At 38.4% G+C, this 24,040-nt stretch overlaps 1 protein-coding gene across 1 annotated transcript in view; it reads right to left on the reverse strand.

The window, feature by feature from the left end:
• LOC122314682 (protein PIR) overlaps positions 1 to 24,040 on the reverse strand; it is a 66,729-nt gene that overhangs the window by 17,550 nt on the left and 25,139 nt on the right. Inside the window, exons 14-24 of the mRNA XM_043130189.1 lie at positions 22,958 to 23,169; positions 18,263 to 18,410; positions 17,504 to 17,672; positions 17,346 to 17,422; positions 13,494 to 13,664; positions 3,384 to 3,460; positions 3,191 to 3,293; positions 2,946 to 3,065; positions 2,689 to 2,832; positions 706 to 855; positions 295 to 438 (exon numbers count right to left, since the gene is read on the reverse strand). Coding sequence (XP_042986123.1) covers positions 295 to 438; positions 706 to 855; positions 2,689 to 2,832; positions 2,946 to 3,065; positions 3,191 to 3,293; positions 3,384 to 3,460; positions 13,494 to 13,664; positions 17,346 to 17,422; positions 17,504 to 17,672; positions 18,263 to 18,410; positions 22,958 to 23,169 — 1,515 coding nt within the window. The remainder of the gene's footprint in view (positions 1 to 294; positions 439 to 705; positions 856 to 2,688; positions 2,833 to 2,945; positions 3,066 to 3,190; positions 3,294 to 3,383; positions 3,461 to 13,493; positions 13,665 to 17,345; positions 17,423 to 17,503; positions 17,673 to 18,262; positions 18,411 to 22,957; positions 23,170 to 24,040) is intronic.

Below are 24,040 nucleotides of genomic sequence, written 5' to 3' on the forward strand. Positions count from 1 at the left end.
CGATATCTTCAAGCCAACTTGAGGGGGAGTGTCGGAAACTCAGAAAGATATAGAAGTAATTACCAAAATTGTATAGCAGTAATTACCAAGATTGTATAGCTGTAAATTAGGCAGTAATTAGTCAATGATTATAAATTAGGAATGTATCTTTATTAAGTAACTAATGAGTTATTCTTTTTCCTAGTTTAGATTTATTGTAATTCCTATAAGTAGGAATCGTGTAAGTCAGAAAAAATAAGGAAATTATTCCCTAAGTATTCTCTGGTGAAATAAATGGAGTTAATGATCTTGAACCTTATTGGATATATGATCTAGAAGTGCTCGAATCAGCCAAGGCAATGATCTCGATCCCAGTAGTCTTGCCATGGAAAACATGTGAGGCATTCCAAAGAATCCACTGTGCAGTCGTGCAAAACTTTGATGAGCAGAGTTCAAATCCTACCATGAAAACAAAAAAGTGAAAAAATCTCAGTGTTAGAAATTATAATTTATCACAACAAAACAACGACGTATCGAGAACTACTCATAATTTACAAGCTACCAAAAAATTCCAAATGCCCTTTAGGTCAATAATATAATGGTTTAAATATATGTGTAACAACAGGTTAATAAGAGTTACAAAACTTCCAAAGTTGCTTGTAGGATTACTTATGAAGGTGTCTTTAATGGTAAAATCCAAATAACTGCTTCAGGTATGTTTCTTACTTGTGTGCCACAATAGAAGTTAGCCTTGGCATGGGGAACTGATGGCTTCTGAACAGAAACTAGAGGAACCTTTGATGATCGGATAAAACGCTGAGTAGTATTGCAAAGGATAAAATTTGGTAAAAAGTCACTTTGCATCTCCAACCAGATCTAAAAGACAAGGAAATTGATTTAGTGAAAACTAGCAGTTGATGAACTCAAGAGCAATGAAATCACATTATTCAATGTTCTAGTCTTGTAACTAACATTATCATATATTTCAACAAGTAAAACATACTCAGAACAAGTTTTAATCCAGTAACTCAGGCAGGCAAATCTTCTATATCATGAAATTCCCTAAAATGCAAGATTTTTAGTCAATGTCGAATTGTCAATTATCCCCAAGAAACCATCTTTTGATCAAAAGTTCGTTCTTATGAGTATCTTTCATTAAAAAGTTAATTAGTTATATAAAAATATCAAGAACAATATCTTTTTTGCATCCACCTTCTTCAATGAATTTGACAAAAAAATACGACAGGTTAGATGAGGGGGCTAGGAGGCGGGTCACCTGGACCTACCCCACCAGGAAAAACCACTTGCCCCATGGTGGGGGTGGGGGCAGGCAGGCAGAGTAAGAAATATATTAAGAGATGCGGTTGGGCATCCCACCCACCTGCCACCATACTAAATATATGTGAAAAAAACCCTCTCCCTCTTCTTCAAATATCTAGGACTGGAGGCCCACCCACATCCCTCACACATGTTGGTCTCTGTTCATGCCTCTAGTTTTGCAAAGATTGGCCAATCTGTTGAAGGTTTTCAGTTTCTTTTTTATTTTTAATTTTTTTTTTTTTTTTAATTTTTGTGTGTGTGTGTGTGTGTTTTAATGTTGCTTTTCGCCAGATGAAAGAGTGAAAACTCCACCCCCCAGTCAACAAGGATGAGTAGAGTGGGAAATGGGCCATGGGCACCCGGGAGGGCAGCCCTAGGTTAGATAGACAGCCTCTATATGAAATCAGTGTTGGTGACAGAGCTCTAGGAGCACTTAAGCACAAATGTCGTCTATAGCCAAGGCGGAAAGATCAAAGCGCAAGCCTGTTTAAAGTAAAGCACACATTTTTAAAGATGATATGTATAAGAAAAAATCCATAAAATAAACTAAAAAACTTTCAAAAGCAAGATGGACTGTTAGTCTATTAGCTCAATTTATTAGCTGCATGAAAATCAAGTAATTAACTAATTATATATAATTTAAACATAAGATTTTAGCCAACACATATGGCAGTGTGACACCAAGATATGTAAATGATCTTCAATGTCAACTAAATACTTAAATTATCAGTTTTGCACAATTCTCTAGGTCGTGAACTGATATTTCTATATTTTAAGAACAAAAGTGCACTATTTTAAAGTGTAGCAAATAGTAATTATTTAAATGCGCTTCACATTTAGTAAGCAAAGTTTTTCTGCCTGCGCTTTGACCTGAATCGTGCTTTTGCTTTTGTTCTATTATTACATTCTAACAAAATTATTATATCACACACGTGAGACAACATATACCAATTACAGAACATAATGGTTTATAAAATACAAACAGGATGTCTGGTACCTGCCAACAAAGTGCTCTCGACAAAAAGGGATGCTCCATACAAAATACTAACAATGTCTAGTTATGCTGCATGCATCCTTACCCAATGCCTAGTTATGCTGCATGATTATTCCAACTCTATATATTCCTACACATCGATTAACAGTTGATTCAGAAAGAGCTAAGAAGTCTCTTGTCCAAAACCCATCCTGAACAAATTGACTATACAGAGAACAAGATAATGCAGTTCAATAAAAGGCCCACAAACCACAATTGGGGAATTCAGTATTAACAGAATTAATATCTATCCACAATATGTCTTCAACACACATGAACTGGAGAGACAGACAGAGAGAGGCACCCACAAACTAAAACATGTCTAAAGAGAATGAGAGAAAAAATATTTGTCATACCTGAGAAGCAAGTCGACTAGAAAATGACACGAGAGAGATATTTTCTTGCATCTCATTCAACATAAGACTGAATGAGTCTATTGAAAGATCTTTGGATAGCAATTCGTGGGTGTGTTTTAAGATATCAAGCAGCTTCTCTAATTCCTAAAACCAAATGATATTATTATATTCTGTTAACATAATGCAGTATATAAAAAGTAAAGGAAAAACATTTCTCAACATCAACATGAATCAAGAGGATAGAGCGAACTACTTACCACTATGGCACATAGATCCTGAGACTCAAAACGATCAAAAAGGAACTCAAGATTCTCCCGGAAAACTTTGTTCATCCACTCAGCAATCAGACATCTTAAATCAATGCTCCTCCCCAGTAACTGTATGTCATAAAATTCTTATTCAAATGAAGGACTGAATGAACTTTAATTAATCACATACCCTAAACCTATAAATCTGGGGTTTCTAGCCCACAATTCTTTAAATGTGAGAATAACATATTCACCTTCACTCTTGTAATCTTTAGAAGGGCAGTGAATCTCATAGGCTGGACAGAATATTTTTCTCCATTGTCCAATGCGAAGACAAATGATGGATCAAGTAACTCACTGCAAGATTTTGCAAACACATAAACAAAAACATTTATATCATTAACTTTAATAGTACAGGAAAATCAGCCAAAAGGCCAAAGGGCATACCTTGCTGCCCAACTCTTGTAGTATGTGAAAATAGCCTCACAAAGTTTTGAAATAAATATATCGAAACAATGATCCACCTATGCAAAAGTAAATAGAAATCATTGTTGGCTCAAGGATAAAGCATACTCACATAAAAGCATCTGTGTTTCTGCTAAGTATTGTTATGTACAATTTATGTTATCTTGAGCATTCACATTGGGTTCCCTATAAATTTCACTATAATTTGGCTAAAAAACACACTTTCTAAAATTTTCTCCTTAATTTTACTCATCTTTCAAAAACCTCCTACATCTCACTCCCGATTTTTCTCTATTCTATTAAAATAATCTCTCTATTCTTTCTTTATTATTTTTTCTTCTCCTTTATTTGTACATCTTTAACTACTTATTTTTTTGTCTTTCCAGGAATGATCGGATGAAAACTTTTTAACTTTTTTTTTTCACATTTTCATAATTATTTAATTATTTGTTGTACCCATATTTTCGATTTTTCATCTGTAATGGTTTTTTTAAACTACTCATCTCTCTAAATGATAATATTTTTAAAATCATGCTTTTGTAATAATAATATTTAAAAAAATCATATTTTCACAAATGGTCAATTTAAAAAATAAAAATTAAAAAAAAAAAAAAAAAAGATCATCTCAATGGTGACATATTTTTCAAATTTCAACTATAACAAATATGAGCATGAGAGAAAATGTAGATGATTGGAAGAAGAATTCATTTTATTTGTTAGAATAAAAAATTTATAAAAGTCATTTAGGGATGGAGAGGTGTTTTTGTCAAAAAGTTAATTTGTTTTGCTAAAATTTAGAGAATTGGAGGCTTTAGGCATCTGGGTGCGGATGCTCTTAGTGCCTTACACATATGTCCTCAATACAATAGCTTCATCTTTTAAAAATCAATCATAGAATTAGCTACTCTCTCTCTCTCTCTCTCTCTCTCTCTCTCTCTCTCTCTCTACCCGTGATCATTTTCATTTCTAGCAAATTTTTCAACCTTTATTAAGGGATGCGAATTTTTATAGGTTTGTCATTTTTGGGTGAAATCAAAGACTTTTGAGTTCTCAACATAAGCATGGAACTCCTTGATAAAATTTGTGGAGAACACCAGAGGGGTATCGAGGTATGTAGTGCTGAGTCATGGTGGTGTAGGGTAGCTGGGAAACATGATGGAAGAAGTGTTCCAGGCAGAGGCTGGGAAATCGGTTTGGGGCTGAGGTTGGGGATGGACAAATTCCCACCAATTTATTTGCCTCCAGTCAACAATATCTCTACTTCATCGTCAGATTTAGGGGTGAAAACCGACCATATCGGCAATGGTTTTGACAAAAAACGGCCACCGACCGATGGAAGTCATTTTCATGGAAAAACCAACTGGACCAGCTAATGGGGAGGAGAAATACCGGTCGTACCGATTCCAACGGTTCTCGGTGGCGTAGAGATTCTTCTAAGAGAGGAGAGAGAGAAAGAGTTGCAGTCCAAGAGAGGAGAGAGAGAATGAGAGAAATTGGAGAAGAAGAGAGAAGGCAACTGGCTATGACTTATATGTTTTTAAATACGTTACATGTAAAATGACACTGTTTGGTCTAAAACCAAACGGCATCATTTCACTTATATATTTTTTTGCATTTGTTACGTGTAAAATGACGCCGTTTCAAGACGCAATTTAAAATAGGTTCAAACCAAACCGAACTGGCCGACTGGGATATTTTGCCGCGGGCCAACCGATTCCATACTCCAACAGCCAGTTTGACTCGGTTACAGCCGGTTTGGCCAGTTTTTATACACCCCTAATCAGATTGGGTTCTGCAAAGTGAAAAATAAATTATTTCCTCCCTCTAGCCCTCCCTCGGCTTGGACTCCTCCCTTTGCATTGTAGTTGATTTCCCAAGTAAGATGCTTTAACTCTCTATTCTTCTTCAAGCCCCATTTTGTTACATGGAGGGCTGAACCAGTTTTATTATGAAGCTCAATATTTTATCTTGAAATGTGTAGGGGTTGAATGAGTTTAACAAACGTCTCCAAATAAAAAATCTGCATTGCTCATAGAAAGCTGATATTGTTTGCTTGCAGGAAATGAAAATGGAAGGTATTTGTAGAAGAATCATTTGGGGTTTGTGGAGTTTCCAATATGTAGGGTGGTCCTTCTTAGCCTCTTAAGGAGCTTCGGGTGGAGTATTACTGATGTGGTACACAAGGGTCGTGTAGAGAGTTTAATTGTCTATTGGTGACTACAACACGGCCTGTTCTTTTTAAAATGTGGAAGATGACTTCGAATGGGCCTTTGCAGGTATTTATGGGCTGACCCTGGACAGTGATAGAAGCTTGATTTGGGAAGAGTTGGCAGGTTTGCATAGTTGGTGAGACATGCCATGGTACATTGGTGGTGGCTTTTAACATTACTCGGTTTCCAAGCGAGAGGTGAAGGGACGCATGTCTTTGTCCTGCTATAGTGGATTTCTCAGACTTCATTTTTGAGCTGGATCTTAGGGATATTCCTCTAGTGGATGGATCATACACATGGTCAAACAACCAGACTTGATAAATTTCTTGTTTCTCCCTCCAAGAAGCACACTATTCCGAGCTAAGCCAAAAAAGGTTACCTCAGTTATGTTTGGATGACTTCCCTATCATGTTGGATTGCAAAGGTATCCAAAGGGGTTGAAGGTACTTCAAATTAGAGAACATGTGGTCAAAGGCTGAAGGCATAGTGGATATTATCAAACAATGGTGGTCCTCCTATCAGTTTGAAGGCACTCCAACTTTTACGATGGCAAGTTGAAAGCTTTGAAAAAATATTTGGAAGTGTGAAATGAATAAGCATTTTGGCAATGTGGAATAAAAGAAAAAGTCCTTTTCTAAAGAAGCTACAAGACTTTGAAGTTGAGGAGGTTAGAGTTCTTTCAAATGAGGAATTACCACGGAAAGGCCAAGTTGTATAAGAACTTGAAAGGGTCACTTTGTTGGAGGAGATTTCAAGAGACAGAAATCAAGGGCTTTATGGTTGAAAGAGGAGGACAAATCTACAAATTTCTTCCAACTAGTGGCCAACTTAAATAGAAGGAACAATGCCACTAATCAACTCTATGTTGATGGCAATGTTTCTTCAAACCATTCTGAGATGAAGGATCACATTGCTTGGGTCCTACGAAGAAGTGCTCACGAAATAGGTTGATTGGAGGCCAAAATTGGATGGATTAGCATTTGAGTCCACTGAGCAACAAAGAGCGGCATGGTTGGAGAGGCCATTGAAGAAAATGAGGTGCATGAAGTGGTGAGGAAGATGGCAAAATACAAAGTATCAGGCCCAAATGGATTCACCATGGCATTCTTCTAGTCATGGTGGGATGTGGTAAAGAATGGCATCATAAAGGTCTTCCAAGAGCTTTAAACTTATGGGAAATTAGAGAAAAGCCTCAGCGTCACCTTCATTGTGCTCATTCCTAAGAAACTAGGGGCATCGGATATTAAGAGTTTTCGCCCCATTAGTCCAATGAATGGGGTGTATAAAATTATATCCACGGATCTTGTTAATCATTTGAGTGAAGTTTTGGGGAAGATCGTATCGAAGCCCCATAATGCTTTATTAGAGGCAAATAAATCTTAGACTCAGTACTCATTGCCAATGAATGCTTCAATAGCCAAATAAAATCTACTAAAACAGGGATTTTATGCAAAGTAGATATGGAGAAGGTCATGATCATTGATCATGTCAATTGAGGTTATCTACATTATTTGCTGAGACATGGATTCGGGAAAAGGTGGATCTTTTGGATTATGCATAGTGTTTCCATTGTTTAGTTCTCTATATTAGTGAATGGCACTCCAATTCGCTTTTTTAAAAGCTCACATGAGTTGAGGCAGGGTGATCCATTGTCTCTTCTATTATTTGTCCTCGTCATGGAAGCTCTTAGTCAAATGTTGACAGCGATCTGCGGGTGGCTTTATGAGGGGATTGATGGGGAATCCTAACTGAGGTCTCTTAATATTTCCCATTAATAGTTTGTGGATGATAAATTGATATTCTGTGACGCAAAATAGAATCAAATACATTCTTTAATGGCACATCTTCTATGCTTTGAGGCTATGTCCAGATTAAAGGTGAACATTTCCAAGTCCAAAATGGTCATGGTGGGGAATGTCAACAACTTCAAGAGCTTGGCTAGTTCCTAGGGATGCAAAGTATCTTCTCTGCCATTGAAGTACCCTAGCCTCCTTCTGGGAGTTACACTCGAGGCAAAGCCCATATGGAATGAAATGATTGAGAAGACTGAGCTCAGGTTGGCAAGTTGGAAAAAGTTGTACCTATTGAAAGGTGGTTGAATCACCTTAATCAAAAGTACAATCTCAAATTTGCCAACTTCTTTTCTCTCTTTGTTCCCTATTCTGGCCAAGGTGGCGAATCACATATAAAAGCTCCAACATGACTTTCATTGGAGTAGACTCGGTGAAGAATTTTAAATTTCACCCAGTCAATTAGGATAAGGTATGCTCCCCAATCTGTTGTGTAGTTTGGGGCTTTGAAATCTAAAGATGTTCGACCGAGCTCTCCTTGGAAAATGGCTATGGCGTTACCATCAAGAGGGGAAAGCATTATGGAAGGTGATGATAGACTCCAAATATGGTGGTACTGGGGGGGTTTGGTGCTCTTTGGAGGCACAATGTGCTTATGGTGGGTTTGTGGAAAAACACTAGAGGGGTTGGGGGTTTTTCTCTCAACACATTAAATTTGTAGCACAGGATGGATCTAGGATTAGTTTTTGGCATGATATTTAGTATGGTGATAGGGAGCTCAAGAACACTTTCCCTCATGTATATGGGATTGTGTGCAACATCGGTAGCAAGATTATTGGAGACCTTGGGTGGTTCTATTTAATGTTCCTTATGGCAGCCCAGCCCATGAGTGGGAAGTTGGGGTTCTTACAGAATCCTTTTGGTTTTTGTACTCTATTGGAATAAGGGATCAAGTGGTAGATAATATGTCATGGAAGAAAGGGAAATTCTTAGTCCATTCATTTTATAGGGCCATCACTCAGGAGAATAACCACTTCCCTTGGAGGAACATTTGGAAGAGTAAGGCAACTCTAAAGGTTGCTTTCTTTGTATGGACAGCAGCATTAGGGAAAATCCTAACCATGGACAATCTATGGAAACACTGCAGTATTGTGATTGAAATGTTGTATGTGTAGGAAAAGTGCCGAGACTGTGGACCACTTGCTACTACATTGCGAGGTTGCCAATACCCGGTGGAATAATTTTTTTGGCAAAATTGGCTTGGCTTCAGTTATACCGAGGAGGGTGGTCAATCTCCTAGCCAGCTGGAGAAGTATTCATGGTATCCCACAAATCACACAGACAGTGCCGAAATCCAGAATAGAGACAAGTTGATCCTGTTATACTAGGGAGGGTGGTCGATCTGCGGCATTGCCTACTACCTCGCAAGTCATTCCTACTCCTGCTTCTCCAGCCATAGCAAACCCAAACACCCTCACTTCTGAAATGATACAATAGATGATTCTTTCTGCTTTTCTGCTTTTGGGTTCTCAGGTAATCATACAGTTCCCTCTTAAGCCTTGGTATTTTGACTCCAGAGCCTCTAACCATATGACCAATATTGTTGTCCCTCTTTCCAATGTGAGAAATTACGATGGAAACCTGAAAATTAACACCGTTGATGGCAATTCTCTGCCTATCCGAGCTGTTGGTGATCTTTCTTCTTCCTTGACTAATGTTTTTGTGTCTCATGACTTGTCCACAAATCTTAATTCTGTTGGTTAATTAGTTGATCATAATTATAATGTCAATTTCTCTAATTCTGGTTGTGTTGTGCAGGATCAAGTGTCTGGAAAGATGATCGCAAAAAGGCCTAAAGTGGGATGGCTCTTTCCTCTACACATTTCTCCTTCCATAATTATCCCTAGTTTTCCTTTACTTTTCTTTGCATGTAATGTTGTTAGAGATGGAAATCAAATGTGGCATAGACGTCTAAGCCACCCAAACTCGCATGTACTTCGTACTTTGTTTAACTCTGGTTTATTGGGCAATAAAGCATTTTCTTCTCTTGATCTTCCTTTTGATTGTACAACATGCAAACTTGGAAAAAGTTAAGTTCTACCTTTTCCTCATCATGCATCTTATGCCTCACACTGTTTCGATATTATTCATAGCGATATTTGGGGGATTGCACCTGTTGTTTCTCATGCGCATTATAAGTACTTTGTTACTTTCATAGATGACTTTGGTCGTTTTACTTGGGTTTACTTCCTTCGGTCTAAGGCAGACGTTTTTTCAATATTTAAGTGCTTCCTTGCAATTCTTGAGACACATCTCCGCTCAAATCAAGGTCTTGCAATCTGATTCTGAGGAGAATATATGTCTAATGAGTTTCAAGACTTTCTTCAAAGCAAAGGGATCATCTCTCAACGTTATTGTCCTTCGACACCACAACAAAACGGTGTTGCTGAGCGAAAAAATCGTCAACTTCTTGATGTGGTAAGAACTCTCTTACTTGAATCCTCTGTTCCTCCTCATTTTTGGAGTGAAGCACTTTCTACTTCGGTTCATTTGATCAATCGTTTACCCTCTCCTACATTAAATAATGCTTCTCCTTTCTTTAAGTTGTTTGGCCATTCTCCTTCACATTCTAATATTCGTGCATTTGGTTGTGTTTGTTTTGTGCATCTCCCTGCCCATGAACAACATAAACTTATTGTTCAATATGTTAAGTGTGCTTTTCTTGGTTATGATATCCCTCAAAAGGCATATGTTTGTTATGATCCTCATGCTCGTCGTATCAAAGTTTCTCGGAATGTAGTTTTCTTTGAAAATCAACATTTCTTTCCCTCTCATGTTGAGCTGCCATTTTGATCTTTATCTTTTATGCCTAGCTTTTTTTATTCTTCAACAATTGTGGAAAGGTTCAAATCTGGTTTTGTATATGAAAAACGTAGTCATCCTGAATCTGGTTCCACTTCTTCTATGCCCCCTCACAATCTTGACCCGGGACCTGATCTTGCTATTGTTTCCACCACTCCTCGCTAGTCTACTCGTTCTTCGCAACCCCCTAGTCAGTATGGTTTCTCCTTCACTATCTCTCTCGTAGCTACTTTGTCCTCTATTTCCATTCCCTCTTGCTAGAAACAGGCTATGGAACATGAGTGTTGGGAAAATGCAATGCAAGCGGAACTTCAAGCACTTGAGGAGAATCGCACTTGGGATATTGTTTCGTGTCCTCCTACAGTCAAACCTATTGGGAGTAAATGGTTTTTTTCTATAAAGCTTCGTTCTAATGGCTCTTTGGACTGGTACAAAGCTCAACTTGTAGCTCTTGGTAACAAACAGGAATATAGGGTTGACTATGAGGAGACATCTGCTCATGTTGCCAAAATGACGAAGGTTCAAACCATCTTAGATATTGCCGCTTCACAGTCGTGGCCACTGCATCAGATGGATGTGAAGAATGCCTTTCTTCATGGTGATTTCCAAGAAGAGATCTACATGAAGCTTCCCTCTGGTATGACTACTTCTCCTCAGGATGTCTATAAGCTATGAGGTGTTCTCTATACAAGCTCAAACAGGCTCCCTAAGCTTGGTTTGAGAAGTTTCATGGTACACTTCTTACGTTCTCTTTTACACAAAGGCAGTATGATTCTTCTCTCTTCTTCCAAAAAACTGTTGCGGGTATAGTACTTCTCATGATTTATGTGGATGAAATTATCATTACTGGCACTGACTGTGGTTTGATTACTAAGCTTTAGCAACTATTACATACAATTTTTCACATGAAAGATCTCGGCCAGCTCACATACTACTTGGGATTGGAGGTCCATCATCGGGCCAATGGTATTTTCTTGAACCAGCATAAGTATATTGAAGATCTTATCACCTTAGCTGGTTTGGAGAACACTTCTTCTGTTGATACCCCTATGGAGGTAAATGTCAAATACAGAAAAGATGAAGGGGATCTTCTAGATGATCCTAATCTCTATCGGCGCCTGGTTGGGAGTATTATCTACTTGACCACTACTTGACCGGATATCTCCTATGTCATTCATCAGTTCAGCCAGTTTATGTCTTTCTTCGGCATCTCCATCTTGCTACAGTTCGCCGCATTATCCGCTATCTTCTAGGGTCACCTACTTGTGGGTTATTCTTTCCTACAGGCTCATCTCTTCAATTTGTTGCCTATAGTGATGCTAATTGGCCTGGGTGTCCGGATACACATCAATCTACTACGAGTTGGTGTATATTCTTAGGTGATGCCTTAATTTCTTGGAAATGTAAGAAACAAGATCGTATTTCTAAATCATCTACTGAGGCCGAGTATTGTGCCATGTCCACTGCTTGTTTTGAAATTGTATGGCTACGCGGTCTTCTTGAAGAGCTTGGGTTTCCTCAGACTCATTCTACCCACTTCTGCTGATAACACTAGTGCTATTCATATTGCAACCAAACAAGTATTCCACGAACACACCAAGTACATTGAGGTTGATTGTCATTCTATCCGCAATACCTTGGAAAGTCGGGTGATATCTCTATCTCTTCCTTACATTTCTACTGATCTCCAGGTGGCTAATGTCTTCACCAAATCCATGACTCGACAGTGGCATCAATTTCTTGTTGGCAAATTGTTGCTGGTTGACTTACTCGCATCAATTTGATGGGGATGTTACAGCATATAATAAATGCTAATTCTTACCATGTATATTTATCTGTTTATACTAGCTGTACAATTAATATTCTTACCATGTATAGATGCTAATTCTTAGGAACTTATACGTTAGAATTTACTATGTATGGTAATCCTTTCTTTCCTTGTAAAGCATGGGCTGATTGCCTACTACTTAATGAGAATTACGCTGCACAGAGCAGTGATTTTTCCAAAAGCTCTCTTGGTATTCTCGGTTTCTCAATATTTTGACAATTTGAAGGGAAATTAATGGTTAGAACTTCAAAGACAAGGAACATTCATTGGGGAACTCAAAAGATTCTGTTTCAACACGTCTTTTCTGAGCAATAGCTTTAGATTTTAACAAGCTTAATGTTCATGATTTTTTCGTATCTATTTCTTCTTACTATCTAGGTGTTCTCTCTTGTATACTCCCTCTGTACTTGGCTACGCCTATTAATATGAATAAAATTTTACTTATTAAAAAAACATTCAATGCAAGACAATTATAACACCATACTAATATGGCTACAGATAATCGATATATACAACGCCAGATAAGATCTGACTAGAATTAATTCTGAATGAAGGTAATACTGCAGTTCACGTAAGACATGAGGATACCAGAGAGAATCCAGATTGGTTTTACGGAACCCAAGAACTTAGTTAGCAGAAATAAAAGGTTTAAGAACTTAAGAAAGCATCATTATTTTAATAGAAGCCCCATCATGATAAATAGTGAGTTCAGTGTTAGTTTCCCTTCAACTTGGGGACCTAATAGCTACTAAATAGCAAAGATTTCATTATACCATATTCATAGGCATGTTAACCCTATATTAAGAATTGTTGTACTGCACAAATGTTTCTGAGAGAGAGAGAGAGAGAGAGATAGGGGGAGGGAGCAGGTAGATTTAAAACTTTTAACATACCACATGCCACTAATAGTGCACCAACTGCTACTGGGGCTAGCCAAATCACGTGTTGTTTTCTAAAGGTTTATTTTCATATCCATTTCCAACTTAAATCACTTAATTGTTTTAAATCTCTGGGCGCTATGATGAAATTCCCTTGCAACAATACAACACTCAGAATCATACCTTGATACATATTTGTGTAAATTATTTAATATGGAAAAGAGCTTCCTGTAAAAGTAAAGGATCTTCTCTGAAGTCAAAGGACCTTTTTCTTTCACAGTACAGCCATATTAGCTTCTTTTTGAAGCCTATATTAAAGAAGCAAAAGGGTTAGTTCAGCAGAAATTATTACAAAGATATCAAAGCAGATTTTGGGATTGTGCCCAAAGGTTACTGTTCTCTTCTACTGTTATATGATCCGTACTAGTACTTGTAGCCAAAAAGGGAGACTCAAAAGGAAAACAGCAGACAATTATTAACAATATCCAATCAAAATATTATAACTCGGTTCAAATTTCACATACCTCAGCCTCAATTTCATCATAGAGGAAGCGTTGCTTCAATACAACCAGTGCTTGCTGAGCGGAATCATTATAGATGTCAAATGGCATCAAAACACTCTCAAGAAGACCAGCATTCCGTGACTCAAGCACATACTCCACCAGCATCCAGGGAAGAGAGCATTCAATGGGAAACTGCACAGGGTTGCAAAAGAAAACAAAATTAATAAAAATACAGCTAAGCGATAGAGTGAACAAAACAGACTTATATGAAGGAAAACGTAAAACCTAACAAAACCAATAAAGAATAATACCAAAGGATTATTTTCAAATATCGAATTATTGTACAGCATTAAAAATGAAGAAAGTTTTTCATAAGTAATGCAATATTATTGTCAACCACCCATGAGGGCATTATCTACCTGATTCCAATGGTGTTAAACATAGTTTTCCATAATTCTCTAGATAACTAACAATACAACAAAGGGTGATCAATGCTTTCCCCATCCTGCTTGCACATAAGGAACCAACATGTTATGACAATGGCCTCTTCCTCAAGTTATCTGTTGTTAGAATCTCCCCTAGAATGGGTACCCTTAAAGGCACCTTATTTATCCAAATATATTCCCATGAAAATAGAGAGTCAGCCAAGAATACATGCCAAACCACCAATGTTGTCTACAGCACCAAACAGTACTAATTTCAACTTGCCCAAATTTATTTTCCGCTCTAATAGCTTCAAAGCAAGGAAATGTAGACGAGACATTTTTATTTTGCCACGTACTGATGCTTGTCATTAAAGTACCCATTATTACTTATCAAAAAAAAAAGTACCCATTATTGATTTGACAACACTTTATTGCCAACTCTCATTTGAATATTAATTGTATGGATAGTTAAACTAAAACTGATGGGTGCTGCACAGAGCTTAGTATTTCATGAATTATATTTATCAGGACCAATTGTCAACATATCATATTTTGTTATAACAAGCTGGATGCTCATTAGCATTTCTGGCAATTTCTGCACACTTCATGAAGATAGTTGCATTTATTGCCTTCACACACACCTACTTACTTCAGATTCATTGGATGTGGATTGAGAGAGGAAATTAGTTATCACCCAAACTACAGTCAAAGAAATAAGCAATAAACTTAAAGGCTCCTTGGAATGAGAAGTTCTCGGTATCAAATGCACCTAAAGCCAATCACTCCTGGCACCACCACCAAGCCAACTGGCTCCACAACCACCAGGCACAAGTCTCTTCTGGGAATGGGCCGACAGGCTCCACAACCACCAAATGCGAATCTCCTTCAGTAACAAGCCACCAGGCTCCACAACTGCAAAGTGTGAGTCTCCTCTAGGAACTGTCCAATGCGCCCTATAACCCTATAACCACCAAATAAGATTCTTCTAAGAACAACCTGACAAGCTCCACAACTGCCAACTGCAAGTTTCCTCAAGAAGCAAACCTACGAGCTTAATAACCTCCAAGTCAGTCACAAACCTCACATTACCGCAGCTTTCCAAGGGTCACATTCTTGCAGCCCACCAAGATTGCCAAGCCAGTCATAGATCTCACATTCCTGTAACCCACTAGGATCATCAATCTAACCATGGATGTCACCTTCCCACACCTCACCAAGATCACCAAGCCCGTCGCAGATGTCACATTCTTGTGGCTAACTAGGTTCATCAAGTCGGTCATAGATGTCACACTCCCGTGACTCACCAAGAATACAAAGTCAGTAGCAAATGCCACCTTTCTGCAGTTCCTTAGGATCTCCATGAGATTCTCAGTTATTATATTCCTACGCCCACTAGGATCACCTAGCCGGCCATGAATGTCATGTTCCCAAGTATAACCAAAGATTGTCAAGCTGATTGTGAATGCAACCTTCTAGTGGACTGCCCAAATCTTTGAATCCTTAGTCTCATGACAAACTCCCCAACTAAGCACATTAGTCAACTTGAGGGGTAAGACCTATACAACACCCTAACAACGCAGCAATGCTTAGAAAGTCTAGTAGTGTCAAGGAACATCAAAAATTGAAGGAAATGACAACTGTGAATGATAAGCAGGATTCTCAATGGTCGCCTAGCAAGACAAGTCAATCATGGGAATTGGGAGGTAACTCTAGGGGACATCACTTGACCATGGGCCCATGTTGAAACCAGTTTAGACAAAGCAATAAAAGAAGCCATCGTACCCATGCTTTGCAAAAGGAATAATGAGACATGACAGGGCACATTGACCCATGAAGCAAGCACAAGGCCAAGTTTACAAAGGTGACAAAGGCAAGTACATGGGCCTCAGAAAAGGGGGTAGAGGGAGAAAGGGGGGGAAAGCCGGGCCTTCTTCTCCTTTATTCCTTTATCTTCTTGACCTCATAACAAAGGCAAACGAGAGAGCACAAGAGCCTTATGTGCTCATATTTTCATATGAATTTTTCCATCTCCTATCCTCTGTGGATGTAGGCCATAGTGTCAATCCATGTAAATCCCTATGTCATTTATTTTATGCTTTCTCATATTTATAATTACCCACTCTTCTCAAAACTTCCCTTGGAAGCGCATTTGAAAGAGCAAAGTGCCCCTAAAAGTTGCTTTCTTGAGTTGGCTGGCCTCTCATGGTAAAATTTTGACCATAGACGAGCTAAGGAAGCGTGGTTTCTTCATAATGGATTGGTGCTTCATGTGCAAAAGGAATAGCGAATCGACGGACCATCTTCTTCTCCATTGCGATGTGGCAAAGGCCCTCTATGGGATGAAGTCTTCTTAAGGCTGGACATTGCTTGGGTGATGACCAAAAAGGTGCTGGTCCTATTGGCTTGTTGGAGTGAAACATGGGGAAATCGCCAAGTAGCAAATGTTTGGAAGATGGTGCCCTTATGTCTTATGTGGTGTATATGGAATGAGAGGAATGGAAGATGTTTTGAAAATAGTGAACATTCATTGGAGGGGATTAGAGACTCATTTTTTCAAACTGTGTTACTTTGGGCTAAGACTATTATATTATATGGGGGTAATTTTAGTGACTTGTATGCGTCTTTTTTTCGTTCGTAGGCTGTGTAATTAGGCTTTTCTCACTTGTATACCACGTGTACTCGGGCTATGCCTAATTTTGAAGATCAATAAACTTCATTAATTATCAAAAAATAATTAGGCAATTTATCTACCTCCATCGTCTCTCAGCCATTCAACCACCATTGTTCTCTATGTCTGAAAAATGGCAACAACAAGCAACACCAAGCAAGGTGTGGTCCACAATGAGCCCCCAACATTTGTCACCTAAGTTTCTAAATTGCTTACCCATCCAAATGTAGCTTTTGTCACTAGAATTTTCTGACTTGTAGTGGATGTGTTCGATAAAAAACACAGCACACTCGAAGCTTGACATGGTTAGATGAAGTGTTTTTATCTTACAGAATATGCCAACACAATATGGACCTGACAAGTTGTAAAGGCTGCGAATTCATATGCAGAAATAGCTTTCAATCATTCTCCCTTTAAAAATATGAAGGACATTTCCAAGCAAGAGTTCTGTAATATGGTAACTTCATATTCTTCTCTGTTCTGTATATAATAGTAGATAATTGGACATCATGAATACATGATACATATGCTCCATTATTCATTAGGTTAAAAGGTAAATTGAAGGTTTATTTAAACCATCTGGTTGGAGTTTGAAGTGATTGCAGATAATGGTTTAATTTTTTTATACTAACAATCCAAAAATGACCCGTATGGTATCTTTTTCACTATGTCAAACCGATAATGATACAATTATCATATGTGAGCTAAAAAAATGTTTACCTATCTAATTACTATGAAGGGTAAGTTAGCTGAATAAAACATTTTTGTCCAAAAAAATACCTGAATAACACGAGAAGACTCTAAATAAAACTCTCTGAACCACAAGTACCCAAGATCCGTCAAAGTTGCAACAGTAGCTGCAATTTCCAATGCAACATGTTAAAACTATCTTTAAGCTCACTAGACAACAATCGGAAGTAGTAGAATTGACTGAATACCTGTGTAGTCCAAAATATGCAGAAAGAAGCTGAGCTTATAAAAAAAGGATTCCAACTGTTTCAAATCATTGACAGGAATCTCAGATCCAGTATTCCCAAAGAGACCCCCTGGCTTCCTAAGGTTACCTCCAGAGACCACCTCATATATCAGGAACTGCAAACAATGTATCTGTATATAGAAAACGAATCTATCAATACATTAATGTATATCTATAAATATATGCCTAGAAAAGGAACTCCATGTGTGCAGGAGCAGATCTAAAGAAGAAAAATCGCCATAACAGTAGAGAGGTCATCTGCAAGGTAATATTATTAGGAATGCAGTTTTTGCCAATATTTAAGCATGGGGAGAAATCATAAATTTAAGTATAAGCTTTTCAACATTTAATATATATATATATATATATAGAGAGAGAGAGAGAGAGAGAGAGAGAGAGAGAGAGATGAGAATCCTTGTCCATTAAGGGGGCACAAGTGGCATATCAACTAAGAAGGAAGTGTTCGGGAAAACCAATACTCGGACGCACTATCAAAACAACTGTATATACAATGTATGACTGTATGTGTGTATCCAGTATTATATATCAGAAAAGATGCATATGTAAGTGAATATGCATAATTGCGTGTGTGTACATACAGGATTTTTGGCTTGGGAGAAATCAATGATAATAATAGTCATGTTCAGGAATTATCAGCATTATAGAAAATGAAAGATACCAAACTTATATGCAGAAAAGAAGCTCAAAAAATGAGGAAAACCTGAGCAGCTGTTGGTGCAACTGGCCTTGGATAAAAGAAGTTCCCTTTGCTTTCATCGCCTCCATGCTGTAAAGATTGTAACTCTGATTCTGACTTGCTTGTATTTGCCATCCAATCTGCAGAAAGGGTCCTCATATCGGAAAGAATCCTGAAAGTTAGCAAGTCAGTTAACACATAGAAGCAGGACACTAAGACACAAAACTGGATTTACAATCATAGGATTGAGTATAATTAGCAAGATAACACATCTACAAACTAAGTATATGCCAGAGCATAGGTTATCCAGATCATATCCAAGATGTAAGAGTTGTGAAATCACAATGGTATCACTATAAGATTCATTTTAACTGAAGGCTCAAGCAAACATTGTGTGCAATCCAGCATGGCTTACTATGAAAATAGATAAAAACATAAAAGAATAGAAAAGTTGAGAAAACACATCCTGATGAGGGTTTCAGTATATAACCAGCTCAAACACAACAACAGCATGACTTACCAGATTGAAACAGATAATCACAAGTTTGATAGGAAGACCACCACTGCCTGGTATCAATGAATCCCTCATATTTCAACCACATGTTCTCAAACTTAAAGTATCTTCGACCCCCATGAATGGCCCACAATCTAGGATAATCGGAAAATGTTCCGAGCATGACTTGGGAAGTCGTTTTTGGATTAGATATGGATAATGTGCTTCCCACTCTGGTGATAATCAGAATCTATCAATGCTCAACCATGGAGTGTCTAGATTGTTGGACCACATGAAGGAGCTGCCTCTTAAAGAGAGATATCCAGGAGGTCTTGCTCTAAGATGAAATCAGAGAAATCCAACATAGCTTTGTTGATGATAGAGCTTCCCAATATTTCACTCCAAAACCAAGTGATGTCAAAATCTCCAACAGTGCACCAAAAACGCTCACATGCGAGTCCTTCATATTGTTGAATCTCCCTAACCTTTTGTAATGCCCAATCTAACACCTTGATATTACTCATTTTCATTTAGGTATGGGGAGTTTAAGGGGATAGGGTCCTCCCAAGTTCCGGAGTCATAGACCTTAGCTCTGACCTCCACCTCAAACCCATACCCAAGACACACAATACCTCCCCCTCTACCTCCTTGCATCATAGCCTCTTCAAGGGCATACACCACCAACACACTGGCCTTTTCTGGCTCACTTCCTTCCCCTACGGTAGAGTTTCATCCCATCATCTAGTCACTTCTACCCATCCGCGATACCTCATTTTCAACTACACAAACCCGATCCTTGTTTTGCCTCAGGCAACCTCACATCCTCAGTCCCATTGTTAGCTTCAGATTCCACAGCCCCATGTTTTTCGGCTTCTGCCGCCATCACCAACGCCAAAACCAACAAGCTGTCAAGAACACGAACACAAGTGGTGCATGGTGACAGCATGATACGTCTCCACTTGCCTTATTTTCTGTTATGAGTTGTATATATCTACTTCCTTATTTAGATAGCAGACGTTCCATACTTAGACAGATTTTTTAAATAGTCATAGTTTCCTTTCTTGTAAATAGATTTAATTCCTGTAATTTAGCCTTGATTCCAGCCTTGTATCTTGCACACTTGTGCCTATATAATGAAAGGAAATCCTCACTAAGGAGGCATTGAATCCACTTGACACATGGATGCCATAAACTCGTGTCATAAGGTGCTGGGTTAAGTCCCGCAACGAGCGCAACCCTCGTGTTTAGTTGCCACCATTGAGTATGGAACACTAAGCAGACTACCGGTGATAAGCCGGAGGAAGGTGAGGATAACATCAAGCCTGTCAACAAGGACTCTAGCCACCAGATCGCAAGTAGCTAACGAAAGTTTTTGGACAACCTTCTACCAGTGATTGGACATCATTGGCATCTCTTTTGCACATCTAGAGAAGCCGTTTTGATTGATGAAAACCCAACCCTGTTGACCCGCCATCCCAGGGTTGCATATACGAGGTTGTGATGGGTAGTAGGGCTGCAACCCGGCCCACCCAATTCACTTTTAGACCTGACCCGACACAACTCGGTAACCAGCCAGGATGAAAATGATCCGAACCGACCCGAATGTCTTAGGGTCGAACGGAAGCGATCTATTCTGCTCACCTGTATTACTCATCAGTCTGCAATTTTTTCTTTTGGGATAAGTTCAACAGAGTCTGCAACTTATTCCAGGAACCGATTGCTGCACACTTCCTTCCCACGATGAAATCAAAGAGAGAGCGTTACAGAGAGGAAGAGAGAGAGAGAGAGAGAGAGAGAGAGAGAGAGAGAGAGAGAGATGAAGACTTCCAGAGGTCCATTGTCAACGAGTTCATCGTTTTCTTCACTCGCATAGTCGCCTAGCACACCCCACCCTCCCAGGCAGGATCATTCATTCATCTTCAAAAAAAAGAAGGCAATTCCAAGCTCAGAAAAAGAAGGCAAAAAATCAAACAGAAATTTATGCAGTTTTTATGGGAAGCATGCGTTTGGGGATGAGAATCAGGGAGAAGATGAAATCAAAATAGCCCAAAATCAGAGGCCGATTAAGAGACTAGTTTTACCGCATCCAAACATGTGCCTTGCCTTGCCTTGCCTTGCATGATTGATCTGTGTTCATGTGGCCTGCCTACCCTTTTCCAAATTTGGGTTTCACGAAAAAGGAAAGGATTATTTGGAATCTCATGACTAAATGCGATCTATCATGGAATCTCATTGTCTTGAGGCTTCTTGTGCATCTTGTTGATGGCAACGAGCACATCCTAGCTCAACCGATTGAGCTCCATGTAAACGATGAGAGAGAGAGAGAGAGAGTAAAGAGATCGAGCTCCTCGTTCAAAATGATTTCCTCGGGTGATCGGTTTCAACCGATATTGGGGGTAATAAACCCGTTATTAGTTTTGAACCGATGGACCCGACTTTAGTCGGGTGAGTACATGTCGGATCTTTCGGATTGGTCAGGTGAGGTGCTTTTATGCACAGGCCTAGCAGGTAGAGGTTCTGAATTTCCTTTCTCAAGCTAGATTGCTTTAGTTACATGGATCTTTCTCTTGTGTGTTGGCCTACTTTCTCACACGCCTCCAACGGGCTACTCTAGCCCACACTTGCACAAACCCACATCCAAGCCCAAGCCTAACTCAACTTGAATTAGGCTACAAACCACATCCCTCACAGTCAGAAGCTCAATTTCTAAAAATTCTAAACCATTGTACGCTACTGTGTCTATTGAATGCTTCCTTGAACAATTAACGACCTTACCTATTTGCATAATCTCTAGCAATTGGTGCATAAGGCCATCAGTTTCCACAACAATCACTCCTTTCCTTGATGAAATTCCTTTGTTGCCACTAGTTTTGGATGTCCCTTGCTACCCTTCATCGGTTCTGCCAATCCTCTATTTTGGACTCCATTAATGGTAGATACATAGCACAGAGCCAAAACTGCCTTTGCATATGACTTTACTACACCCCTCTCAATGTGCGACATATGCCGAGCTTTGCAACTTGAGGTTCCGCACTCATGTTGACCAAGTGTTGTCAGACTTCTCCAAGCAATTGCAAATCTCTCAGAGCTCCATAGGCATTCTCTTTCATTCCCTTCCCTTCACTCCTTCAAGAATGTCTATAAAGCCTCTTCTTCCACCACCCCCATATTGTACAAAAGCCAAGTACCTCTCATGCACATTAGAACGCTTTTGGGCAAGATAGGTTGAACTAGCAACACAAGATGTTCTAATGAATTCCTTCTTGCCACTCGACAAAGAACAATCTTTTAACAATTGTACAAACCATTTCACCGTGGAAGCTCACAATACAAGATCCTTGAACGATCATCTTCCACCGAGAGCTCAAAAATCTTCCTCTTTATGAGTTGTTTCAAGAAATCAATCTCAAAATCAAATTAAGATAAATAACTTTGATTCATAATTATCTTCTGAACATAGCCCCCAGAAGAATTTTTTATTTGCTTTATTCATGGAGAGGGTTAAGCGGCAGCCTGCAAATTGCAGATGTACGAAAGATAGTTCCTACTAAACTCAATTGGATTCACTTGGAAGGAAACAATCCACAGAATCTTTGAGGATAGAGAAAGGACATTGGAGGAGCTCAAAACACTTTTTATCAATGATCTTCTATTTTAGACTGTCTCCATAGACTTTAATAGTCTAAATCTACATGATTTTCTTGTATCTTTATCTTCTTCTAGATAGGCTTCACTTTTTCATATTTCCTGTGTCCTCATTTTGAACTTATTTAACAAGAATTATCATCCATAAAAACGGAAACCGTCGTTACCTAAAATATAAACCCAAGAAGTTTGGGGGTGCTATGGATCTAAAACAAATCATTTCAACAATTTGCAAGCCCCAATATCTTTAAACAATGTACGGATGTAATTTTTGATAGTAGCGTATTCCCTCGAGATGACTTTTGAAAGTAGATATAAGGAGCATCAAACAATACATAATATATCCATACAACATTACACAAAAAGTGCATCTTACTTTGGAACCATCAGTGTGACGGACATGATTGACCCATAAGTATTAAGTTTATTAGCCACATTATTAAATCAATAATTTTTTCCCAAAAACTTCTATAACTTCACTACCATCATGCTCATCAATTTCAAACTTAATTTCTTGACAAAACTCCAAAAGCAAAGATAATAACTTAAAAAGGGAACATGCAGAAATTTGAAATCCCCACCTTGAAAGGTCCTTCTTCTTTCGGAAGGTAGTTCGCAACATAGTTGCCAATGTGTTTTGGACAAAATCTTGGACCTCAGCATGTATTGTTTCCCATAATGCATCAGCTACCAATGTATCAAACCGCTGCATCATGGATCCAATGCTCTTTATGTAGCTAACAAGTTCAACAAGTGCTTTCCTTTCCTCTGCACCATAATTATACCGTACAACCTACAGGTAATTCAATCAAATATGCCCACTGTCACACAAACAGTAGTATTGATGTAGACATGTTTGATAACAAGATCTGTAGCACTGGATTATATTTAAAACACAAGCAACACTACTGTGCTGCTTGCAGCTTACCGCTGCAAGTGACCGCTAGGGTAAAATCAGTCTTTTATTTTTATCTAATTTTTTTACTCACATTTTTTTATCATTTTTAAATATTTTTGAAAAATAAAAAAAAAATACACCAATAAACTAAAAATCACTTCTTTAATCATTAAGTAAAAAAAAAAAAATTTGATTAGCGGTCAACTAGAGCAGTACATCATAGGCGGCAGAGTAGCATTTTCCTTAAAACACACACAGATCAAATTGTTTATTGATACAAATTTATTCACCTAAATTGCTAGCATACAACACAAACCCAAATTATTCAAGTGCTTTTAATTCACAAAAGTTTCCCCTGATTATTATTGTTAATTCATAAGAGTTTCCTTCAATGCATATAACCTTCAAAAACATCTCAAGCAAGCACCGCCAAACAAAGTTTTAGCAAGTAAGTGTCAATTTCAGCTTCAAACTAATTGGCAACAAACTACTCAATCTCAGTCAAACTTGAACAGAAATTGTTATATGGGCCAGGCTTATTGTAACTATTGTAGGTTGCCTGATTTAAGGATAGGAAGAGAAGAGATAGGCTTATGTTAGAATCGTTATAGCAGTAGCCTCTTTTTGTCCAATGTATCATCAGCTTTCCATGTTAAACTGTACTAGTCACAAATGAAATTAGGGGAAGAAATCAAAGAAAAACTTCCGGATCAACAAATCAATGTTTTATGGCAAAAGCATAAAATCCCATGGATCCATAATCCAA

Source organism: Carya illinoinensis, chromosome 7 (genome assembly GCF_018687715.1).
Source record: "Carya illinoinensis cultivar Pawnee chromosome 7, C.illinoinensisPawnee_v1, whole genome shotgun sequence".
NCBI lineage: Eukaryota > Viridiplantae > Streptophyta > Magnoliopsida > Fagales > Juglandaceae > Carya > Carya illinoinensis.